The following is a 12,096-nucleotide window of genomic DNA, read 5'->3' on the forward strand; positions in this document are numbered from 1 at the left end:
TTAATCCAAAATATGAATTTTTAACAAAACAGTTGAATCCTTAATTTGAATAGATTAATTTTATTTTACTAAAACCGGAAAGCCGAATAATAAAAAAGGCGAAATTTTCAACAAAATAATTGAATCCTCAACCAAAACCGATTAATTTTTATAAACTATTGTAATTTTTTTTAACAGTGCTCTAAAATTAAATGATCATATTTCAAAAACAACTAAAAAAATAAAAGCTATGCATTTTTTTCAAATTTGACAAAAGAATATAGATAATATAACTAAAAAATGTTGGAAAAATTAGTGAAAAAGGAGCACTAACATTTCTGGTCTGCCATGAGTTCGGGGAAAGGCGATAATTTTCGGAAGCACGACGAGAGTCGGCGGAGAATCGAAGTAGGATTTTTTCGAAAGACAAAATATTAGTCACGGCGCATGCGCAATCCAGTCGTGTCGGCGTTGGCGAACGACTGTTAAAAAAATTTGTGTTCTGAACTTCGGAAGACGAAATCAGCAAAATTCGTTGACGCGTTGCTCCGCGTACCTGTGAATTTTGTCTCTTCACCTCCTAGAACCGTGGAAACTAGTGAATCGCAAATCTTAATCAAATTAATAGAAAAAAAAAATAGTGCGACGTGTGTGTGGGGGATTTTACGATACTTGAGGAAAGGGAGGAAAGGGATCGAAACCATTTGGTGATCGTAGATCATGAAAAGTGGTGGAACGACCACTGGGATGTTTTAATTATTGCCTCATTCTGCTGTACTTTTCCTCCCAAATTCTCGGGTTATTTTCCCACCAAAAAAAAGATGGCCGGCGCAGAAAGTGAACCCGAAATTAACACTATTCTGACCATAGTGTTCAAAAATGTCTGGCACTAGTGAAAAAAATTCCGTGTATACATCGTCGTCATTTACAGCAAGTGTCGCGACTCAACTAACCTCAATTTAAGAACAGTTTTCGCATTTTGTTATCGAAGGACCCAGAAATTCAGCGCGGGGTTGTACAGAGGACGAACTTTGGGGATGATGCACCTGTCTGCGAGGGATTTTTTGACTAGCGACAACCCCCGAAGTGAAAATTAGTCTTCTACGAAAAGCGTCGTTTCCTGCTTAGCATTCGTCAACATACCATTTTCCGACCAATTTCCAATTCTTGCGTGCAATCGGCCTCCAAAATGTCTTATGCGTCAATGCCAAATGTTTTTAACTTAAACAGCAACATCACATGCTCCAAAAATTCCAACAACTCCGCCCTTTCAGAGGTAAGTGCCGCTGCATTGTCTATATTGAGTATTTCCTTTGTATTTACTAAAAATTCCAATTTACGACTTCTTGAATTCTTTCAAATCCTCCAACTTTCATGATATAGCTAATATAAAAATAAATAGTAATTCGTCAAAATCAATTTAAAAGTCTGCATTCTTTTTCGAGAATTGTGTGCCTTCATTTTTTATTTTTAGGTTATGATTCAACAATAAACAAAAGTTAACAATTGTTCAGGCTTTTTAAAATTGGGAAAAACAAGGATATTTTCATTTTCAAGATTTTGTTTGTTTGATGTTTTTTTATAGTATCTGTCATTTCTATAATTGGAAATTTTCGGTTGTGGCTAGTTGCTATAGTTACCTGTAAGCTTTAAAAACCAGTTCATTCATAATTTTTGTATGTTTCTACTAGAATTTTTAGAAAAATATTTTTATACTTCAGATCCTAAAAGTTATCCTGTTCCAAGCTTTAAAAAAATCTAATTTAATCTAAAAATATAAGCCTTTGTCTAAAATAATTAGTGCTTTGGTCATAATTAAACTAAACACTACTTCAATCTCAAATCAAAAGTATAATAATAAACTTTAATTATTTTAAAAAATGACCACTGATATTATAGGTTAAAATATAACTTACGATAAAAATGGGAGAAGCCTAAGCAAAAAGCTGCAAATTTATTCAACAATCACGTGTAAGGAAAATAATTTTGTGAAGTAAAAAAATACAATTCATCAAAACACCTTTCAGGAAATAAATGTAGCAGCTGTTTTGACCTGTATCTCATTGTTAAAAATGGATCTAAGTGTCATAAAAACAAACAGAAAATTCCAATAAATGTCAGTTAGAAAAGAGGTTAAAAAACGTTAAATGTTTCATATTATTTAAATTTGTCTGTAATAGTTTTTAGTTTTTAAATCACGACTCTCAAGTCAAAAGGAGATAGAGGTAAATTATTCAGTAATTACTTTTTCCCTTGTTTTCTTCTTTTTTCCCCTGTTTTCAAAAAACTTCAACAATTTGCTTCAAAATTCCTCTTTTTTTTAATATAATTTTCTTAACTTAAAATTTAACTATTCCTATTTTGGCTGAAAATTAATCGTTTTTTAGTTGAAAATTTAACTACTTGAATCTTGATTTTATTGACTGAAATTTGAACTGTTTTGATGAAAATTAATTTCATTTGTTGAAAATTTAACTATTTGGTTCAAAATTATTTTTTTTTTTTTTTGATGAAAATTAAACTAATTGCTCGAAAGTTGAATCAATTTGTTAAAAATTATTTTTTTTTTGCTGAAGAATGATCTTTGCGTGAAAATTCATCTGTTTTATCAATATAACATCACTCTTGGTTGAAAATTAAACTTTTTGAAAATCTCATCTTTTCAAGTTAATTATTTTAACTGAAAATTTAACTATTCCACTTCTAGTTGGAAAAATATAATTTTAGTTAAAAATTGAACTTGTTTGTTGAAAATTCATATTTTCGGGTTTAAAACTAACCTCTCTCTTAAAAATTTTACTGTTTTCTAGAGTATATTTGCCTTTTTGGCTTAAAATTTCAACAATTTCATTGAAATTTTCCTCTCTCTTGACTGAAATTTCTTTCTTAGTCAAAAATGAAACTATGTTGTTGAAAAATCGTCTTTTTGGTTAGGAAATTTATCTCTTTTGGTAGAATTTTTATATTTTATTAAAAATGTAACTGCTTGATAAAAAATCAATTTTTTTCTTGTTTGAAATATAAACGATAACATTTTTCGTTGGGAATTCTTATTTTTTCTTATTGAAAATTCAATTACTTGGTTGAAAGTTCAACTCCTTTATTAAAATTTTATTCATTTTTTTGAAGATTCATAATTTTAGTTCAAAATTCGTCTCTTTTTTTTTTTGAAAATTCAATTATTGTGTTAAAATTAATTTTTTTAATCGAAAATTTTTAGAAAACCAATTCCTTTTTTGGTTGAAAATGCAATATCTTTCGACTTGAAATTTTCAGAGTTTCATATTGAATTCAATAAGGCACCTCCTGTTATTTCCCCATTATCGTGAAAAATCACGCTACTTCCTCTATTTTGAGTGCATTTTGGACTATAAACGCCATATATAAGAATTTATCAGTCTTAATTGGAAAAATATATAAGATTATTAATTAAAATTCCCACCTATTCAGGCTCCTCTTTGAAAAATGGCCTTAACTTTATCAACAAATATTACTAAAATTAAAATAATTCATTCGAAGTTTATTTTGTAAACTATTATTTGCAAAACGAATTAATATTTCAGCACTGTTTTTAGTGTACAAAGCCACCAATAAACATTTCGTTCATTTGAACGTAAAATATTATTTGCAAAACGAATTAATATTTCAGCACTGTTTTTAGTGTACAAAGCCATCAGTAAACATTTCGTTCATTTGAACGTTCAGAACTTCAAGCACATTTATTTTGACTGTATTATACTAGTTTGATAATTATTCTCTGTTTCGTTAAAAAATGATAGCAGTTCCAATATCTATAATTTATAACAGTGTATGCAATGTACTTGTTAATCTAAATGACGTATTGGCTGTTTGAGTTTTTATTGATTGATTTCTAAACTAGAAACAGTGATAAAATAATGGTTGATTTACATGGAATACAATACTGTAAAAAAGAAACCCCAGCTCTTTATTGTAATTGAAAATAAGGGGGAAAAAATTTCAAATTGTTCTCATTTTTTTTCTCTTTGCAATGTGAAATTTCTTACATAATATTTCGTTTTCTTATGAATATATTTACTAATAGTAAATCCCAAAGTAAACTATTTTACTGTAGATTTAGTCTATATTCTTTCAGGCAACACCGAAAATTCCCAGGGTCGAGGTATAATATTTTTACCAAACATTTGAAATAATTCAAGGACTTACAAATTACCAAAAGTTTCGGTTGTTTGTTTCCTCCTTTTATGACAAGGAAAATATTTTTAATTATGTAGAAAATTATGTTTTTGTACCTAAAATTAAAATTTATGATGGCGTAATGTGAGATTTAAAAAATTAATTTTTCTCAAAATTATAGTACACCATATGCACCAAATATATAGAAAATAACTATTTACAATGAAATTCCTAAATTAAATGTTGAACAGAATGATAGTTTACACTATTCTGTTGTATTACATACCTGAAAGAAAAAGTGCTCAAATGTTTGTTCATTTATATTGGAAATGATTTATTATTTATAAAGAATTATAATGCATATTTTAAATTTCAGTTGGAACAACATTTATGGGTAAAATATAAGTGGGGAAAAATATTTCGTTTATTTAAACGTTCAGAAATTCAGCTACATAAATTATATGAGTTATTCGCAAATGATTGAATTTTGAGTAATATTCTTTTGGTTACTTTTGAGATTGCATATATATTTTAACATTGTTATTTTTCAAATTGACCTTAGGTTATCCATATAAAATATGCACTACCTAGTTGGCATTTTTTCAATTATAGCCATGCAGAAAAAGGACATGGCGCAATATAATTTTCACTTTTAATTAACGTCATTATTCATTTCATAATTGTAACAGCTGATGAAATAAATTTTAAGGGGAAAATTTATTAAAAAACAAAGTTTAACCCTTACCGACCCTAAAAATAATGATAGTTAAAAAAATTTCAAAAAGTGGACATGCCATTGGGAATGGTTAAACTGCGCTACGCCACCTGGTGACAAAAATCGGAACTAGAAAGAATAGGTACGATTTTAAAGTTGCACATTAATTTTTGCATAACAGTGTTTTAACGATTTTTTTTGTGGAGTTTAAAGTATTTGTTGAATACTAAAAGTAAGTCTTTATCGGAAACGGAGGGGTGTAGATGGAATTTACATCTTATAAGGTGAAGAAACATATTTTTTTACAGAAATATCTGTCCAACTGTGATTTCCATCCTTTTTGAAAATACATATTCAGTCGGTCAGCTGTGAATATAAATAATGATTTTTAAAAATTAAACTGTTCTTTACAATTTTAAAAGTGAATAATAATTAATTTTACAAGACGTTTTGAAGTCAGTTCGCAATTTTTAAATGTACAGTTTCTGAAGTTTAAAATTATGTAAACTATTTCGATTGGAAGTCTTATTAGTTAAACAAATGTAAACGCCCGATTGAAACTTTATAAAATATTTCCAATTTTAAAATAACTTCAAAATAATATATTCATAACTAAAGGCTTTGATTAAATTTCAAATATTATTTCAGAATAAAATATTCCATTTTTAAACCATTCAATTTGAAATTTTATAATTAAGAAAAATAAAAATTACATAATATTTAGAAATATCTGACTGTTTATTTAAAATCTGTAATTATAGTTAAATACTAAAAACTAAATTTTGAGCGCGTCATTTTAATTGTTCTATTAAAAAAAAAATTAATTTGTAAGTGAAATTGTTGAACTTCGATGTATTAATAACAATTGAACACATAGTATTCTTTAAAACAATAAAAGGAAGTTGAAGAAATATTTAGAAGTTTTGAAAAAATTCAATTAAAAATTTGAAATGATTTGGAATAATTTAAACAAAGTGTGTACGTGTACCGCCGAAATATAAGATTTTGGTAGATTTCGAACAACAAATTTAAAAGATTTTTAAGAATTTGGAATGGCTTCAGAAGATTAAAAAACATTTCCTATGAAAATTAATAATGATTTTTATTTTGAAAAGATAATTTTAAGTGATTATTCAAAAAGATTATTCAAAAAATGAATGTGGAAGATTTTAAGGAAATTTGTTTAATCTGGCAGAATTTAAAAAGAAATTTATAAAACATTGGATTCATTTTAAAGGATGTTTAGAAGTTCTGAAATAGTTTCAAAAATAATAAAAAAATTTAAACAACCTGCAGATGTTTCAAGATTTTAAAATAAAATTTAGAAGGATTTTAAGGATTTTTTAACCATTTAAAATTGAAATAATTTAACTTGTAATTAAAGAAGTGTTCAGTTTATAAAAAAATGTAATCGTTCAATTTTTAATGTTTCTGGTTTAAAATTGCTTCAAATGATATAATTTAAAAAAAAATTAATTCATTGATTGCTTCTTCAATTTAGAATTTAGAGCATTAAAAATGATAACGTGGAATTTTATATTTAGAACTGAATCTGAATCTTTGAACTCTACAATTTATAAAAGCTAAAAAATTTATTTTGCAATATAACTGCATTTCGTTAAAAATTGTTCAGTTTAAAAGTATTAGTAGCGTCCATTTTATATGTGTAAATTATTTTAAAAGTTTGAAATTCTAGAGTTCCACTTTGAGTACTTTCATTTGCAACTCAGTTTTTATTCATTCAAATGGAATAATTCTTAACGTCAGAGTTCAATTTTTTAAATTTCATTGACTGTGAAAAATGTTTGCGAACCGGAAAATGACCGGGAATTTTTTTCGTGGTCTTATATGCAAAAGTTAATGAACAACTTTAAAATTGACTTACTATTTCTAGTTCCAGTTTTGGGCACCAGGTGGCGAAATGGTAGACCACCATTACCAATAGTATAACGCTGAGGCGACTAAAAATAATAAAATCGGTCAATTAGTCGGTGTCCAGTAGAATGAGTTGAAATTGAATAGAATAGACTGGATTTAAAAAAAAGCGGCCTTGTACAATCTTGAAACCTTTTTTTGCGGCCCGATTTTCCATATCGATTAACTTGAACAATTAATTTCTTCAAAACGTTTGTCTTGAAACATATTATTATTATTTTTTTTTTTAAATTTGCGATGAGGAAAATCAGTAAAAAAACTGACGATCTTATAAATTGCAGGTCTTGAAATCGGACCCAGTGAAGCGTCTCTTCAACCAGCCGAATATCGTCATCAAGACGATTCCCCTGACTGTTCCTCAGAATTCTCATTCAACACAGCACAACGCAACAAATGGCTTCGCCGACAAGAGAAACGGGGTAAACAAAGAATTGCAGGCATCAACTCCACCCAGCATATCTATCCACGCAGTTAAACCCGGTCTCGTCGAAAAGAGCGACGAGGGAAGTCTCTTGCCCTCGAAAAAGGAGGGCAAGTCGGAAATCACCCTACTGCCCATAAAGCGCAAAGCAAAAGAGTGCGACCATGTCGAGGCCTGCGAAACTATCGTCTGCGACGTCCAGGTCGAGGAATTCGACGAGGAGGATGGTGACTCTCCTCTGCTGGCCGTGAGCATCGACGATGACGAAATAGACGCGCCCGTCTCAAAGCACTGCAAAAACGGACAGTGCGATGCCCTGAGTATCGATCACAGTCGATGTCGACGAGCTTTAATAAAACTCCATCGGGTTGATCGAAAGGGTTGCTGCGACATCTGTGGCATCCGGATAAAGACCAACAAAGCTCGCGTTCATCACAAAAAGTGTAAGAGAAAATTCGAGTATCGTCACAACGAGAATGACGGTGCTCAGATTTTGCGGGAGAAAATGCGAGAGCGCGAACTCCAGATGATCGAGGCTGCCAAGACGAAGAAAAACGACTACATGGACCCGGTGACTGGCTACAACAAAGCGATGGAGGTTCTTCAGAATAATGATGAACTGATCATCATTCCCAAATCCACAACTCATCAGCAGTCTCCCATCATCACGATAACGACTGTTCCCAACAGCCAAGTCAACTCGCAACAATTCCCCAACATGCGAGACGTCTTTGGCGGTTTTATGGGCAACATGCCAATCATGTTTTCTCAACAGAACATGATTATTGGGAAACAGGGCACGGAGGACCGAACCTCGCCGCCGCCGGCCAAACATCCCCGGATGTCAGAGAACCTGAAGAACCTGTCCGGTGGTAATTTGGCCCAGATGCTGCAAAATCCCTTCATCAAAGTTTCGGGGATGTCCCAGGGAAACTTTGTCCAGCCGATGACTATCAACGACTGGCTGATGTCCCAACAAGTCGTCTCGACGCCAATTCAGCCCAAACCCTACCTGACGCCGATTCGCGTTGTGCCGATTGCCAGTCTCAAGACACAGCCCTCGCTTCTTCATCAGACTCAGGGCATCCCCAGGTTCTGCATCATGGCGGACAATGGTATTCGGGCTCCAACGCCAGCCCAGACTCAGCAACAGCAGCAAAAACAACAACAACAACAGCAGCATCAGCAACATCAGCCAAATGTAATCAAATATCGAACGGTGCAACCGGCAGGTTCGATTGAACACAAGTCGCAGCTCAGCTCGAGCGAGGACTCGAGTCTGAGGGCGAAGAACAAGATTTGGAAGAAGAGGGAGGCGAGGCTGCGAAAGAAAAGGTCGGGGCGGATGTTCAACTGTAGCTACTGTCCAAAGAGGTTCTCCACTGACTGGTACTTCAAGATGCACGTGGCGAGGCATCGGGGCGAAATGCTCTTCTCGTGCAAGATTTGCGAGAAGCCATTTAGCAATAAGTATGATATTAAGAAGCACATGGGAAAGGAGCACAAGGAGGGCGAGGTCCGGTGCGAGATTTGCGGACTGATTCTACCCTCGGAGGCGGACCTGCAGAAACACATGAAGTTGCCGACGACCCTGATGTGTGAGGAGTGCAAACTGATGTTCAAGTCTTGCAATGCGTTCACCGAGCACCAGAAGAAGCATGGCTCGGTGGTGTGCGTTCAGTGCAGGATTCAGGTGCCGAAGTTGAGGTACAAGAAGCATCTGCTCGTTCAGCATGGTATGTCGAAGACGAAGGCTGACAATGAGTGTACCAAGATGAAGTGTCCGACTGACTGTGACTTTGCGAACGAGACTGGTGAGAAGAAGAGGAATGGAGTGGAGGTGGAGGGCAATTTGGAGGGCAATGAATCGATAAGCGATCAAGTTACGGATGATCAAATGACGGATCAGGGGGAGATTATTTTTGGAAATAGAGGGAGCAACGGAATTGACTCGGATGACGATCAGGAGAATGATAGCGATGATGAGGGAGTTTTGGAAATTAATGAGGACGAGGATGAGGAGGATGAAGCGGCGGCGGCGGTTGCGGCGAAGCAAGAAAATTCTAGGGTTTCTTTTGAATGTCCGGGCTGTGGAGAGGAATTTTTCACGGAAGACGATTTTGCTGAGCATAATAATATTTGTCTGAGAGCTGCATTAAAACTTTGTAAGGTTTACAAATATTTAATTTAAGTTTAAATTTTGAATTACAGGGATCACAGAAATCTTTCCCTGATTCTTGAAAAAATTTGCCCCTTTTTCTTGAAATATACGATATTTGACAATTATGTACAATATTTGAATTACGCGGGAAATTGTCCGAAATTTAATAAATGTACGTAAAAAGTAGAAGTTATCCAATATGAAATTGGAAGAGTTAAGAAATATATAATAATTTTAAAAAGAATTACTAGAAATTTATTATTATTATTATTATTGTATATATTTATATTCCAATTTGATGAAACTGCAAAATTAAATGTAATAACGTGAACAATTTAAAAGCAAGCTTTGATAAAAATGAGCCATTTTATTTTTAAACCTTTCCATACAAAATATCCATGGTTTATTTCAACAATTTCAAAATATTTTTAATTTAAATCAAATTTTAAACCTAAAATATTGTTTTCTTCGCTGAACAAGTTGCATTTTTTTGCAATGTAATATATTGTAGGCGCTTAAATATTTTTAATTTGAATTTAAGACGAAATGAGAAATCATGAAAAGAAATATTTTATTGTAGTTATGACTGTCGTGATTCAATTATTAATGATGGAATTTTTAGAAGAGAAAATATTCTTAAATATGAGAATGATTTATTAACTAATTTCAAACGATCTAAGTATATCCTATTTTTAAAAATAAATTCGTGAGTCTCAGAAATTATTAAACATTATTTAAAAATACGTATAACTTTAGAAAATTCCTTGGAATCTTTTAAAATATCCAAAAACTATAAATTATTTGGATCTTTGAAATTCCTTTTTCGTCAAAAAATTACCTTATTTCCCCCTTTTTAACCTCTTTGTGCTGTGATCCCTGAAATAGTAATCCTTTAAAAGGACCTCGTACAAAAAAAAATAAACATAATTGACATTTTGTACTAGGTCCTTATTAAATGAAGTGTTAAGAATAATTTAAGAACGGTGTACACTGGAAAATGACAATGAATTTATTTTTTTACCGGGAATTGTACAAATTTTTATAAGATAAAACTATTTAATCACTCAAAATATCACGAATTATTTTTTTTTTATTTATTTATTATTATCACTTGATATAATGCGACTTGAAATAAATTCAATTTCAACTTTTTCTTCATTTTATTCCAATTTTTAAATAAAAATCTTCATTTTTAAGCGTGCTTTTTTAATTTAAAAAATGTAAGAATTCAGGTTTGAAAACTCAAAACGTTTAAAAATTAGAAGCGTTTGAATTTGAAAATTTTTGATAAACAACGTTTTAAGTTGTTCCACTGTAAATTTAAAAAAAAATTTTAAATGAACATATTATTAATTAATCCTTTTATTAATAATCTATTCAAATATTATTTCAGTGTAAAATATTATTTTTCTATGTGAAATGAGCAATTATAAAGGAAACACTTAAAACTAGACACTTTTAAACTAAAATGTTTAAAATAGAAAGCCTTTAATTGTTAAAATTTCACAGGGCTAAGTTTAAATTTGCAGCGTTACAATTAATTTATTCCGTTTTTAAAAATTATAATTTGTAAGTGAAATAGCTCAATTTTTATGTATAAATAACAATTAAATAATTATGAATTTTAAATGACTTATGATTAAAATAATTCAGTTTGAAAAAGAATTATTTATACAAAAAAATGTTTTAATTTCACTATTCTAAATTTTAAAGAAAGCGAAGATATTTTGTTACTTAATTTTTTCCTAATCAAAAGATAGTTATTTTAAACATTTTTATTGTGTTTCAAACGAAAAATGTTAGTTTTTAATTTTTGCTGAATTGGGAGAGGGATGTTTTATATTTTTAAGATTTTTATTCAGTTAAAAAGGAGGAAATTTTATTAATAGGAAGAAGGCTCATTTTTAACATTTTTATTGGGTTGGAAAGGAAAAAATATTGATTTTTTTCTAAATTGGAACAGGCCCTATCTTTTATCATTTTTCTTCAATTTTTTCTGGGTTGGCAGAGGGCCTGGCATATTCGTTGAATTTAAAGGAAGATTAAAAATTTTTTTTTTTGAATTGGAAGAGGCCATTTTTTCTTTTTAGCATTTTTATTGTGTTGAAGGGAAGAAATTTTTATTCTCAATCTTTTCTCGGAATTGAAGGAGGGTAAGTTTTTATTTTTAATATTTTCATTGAGTTGGAATGAAGTCAATTTCGGTTTCTATCTTTTTCTGAATTGATGGAGAGATATTTTCTGTTTTAAAACATGTTTTAATATTTTTTTCGGGCTTTTTATTTTCAATAGTTTATTGAATTGGAAATATTTTATTTTTAACATTTTTGATAATGTTAGATGAAAGGAAGGTTTAAAATATAATTTATTTAAATTTTATTCATTTAATGGCATTACAATTTTTTTATTGCTTTCATTTTAGACGCGTAAATCATTGAGCGTTTGAATAAAAAATATCCGAATTATAATTTTTTAAAACTTCAACTTTAAAATTTTAATATTCAAAACAGTTCCTGTTGAAGGAATTTTAATTTTAATTTGAAACTGCAATTTCAGTAACACACTAATAAATTTCTTTTCAGCTTGTGCAAATCGAGTCACAGAAAATGGAAAACGAGACGAGGATAAAGAATCTTCAAAGTCTTCAGCATCTGAAATAGGCGAAGCTACATAAAATTCGATGATTTTCCAAACATCATCCAATCGTTAGGCCTAATTTGATGTTTTTAA

The 12,096-nt window shown here is 30.7% G+C and overlaps 1 protein-coding gene across 1 annotated transcript; it reads left to right on the forward strand.

Annotated features, from left to right (window-relative positions):
• The first annotated feature begins 464 nt into the window (after nt 1-464).
• LOC117174979 lies at nt 465-12,090 on the forward strand. Its single transcript, XM_033364458.1, has 3 exons — nt 465-1,255; nt 7,066-9,370; nt 11,949-12,090. Exons 1-3 carry the CDS (start codon nt 1,169-1,171, stop codon nt 12,038-12,040), a joined length of 2,484 nt encoding a protein of 827 aa, XP_033220349.1. The 5' UTR covers nt 465-1,168; the 3' UTR covers nt 12,041-12,090.
• Nucleotides 12,091-12,096: the final 6 nt, after the last annotated feature.

Source organism: Belonocnema kinseyi, chromosome 6 (genome assembly GCF_010883055.1).
Source record: "Belonocnema kinseyi isolate 2016_QV_RU_SX_M_011 chromosome 6, B_treatae_v1, whole genome shotgun sequence".
Classification (NCBI taxonomy): domain Eukaryota; kingdom Metazoa; phylum Arthropoda; class Insecta; order Hymenoptera; family Cynipidae; genus Belonocnema; species Belonocnema kinseyi.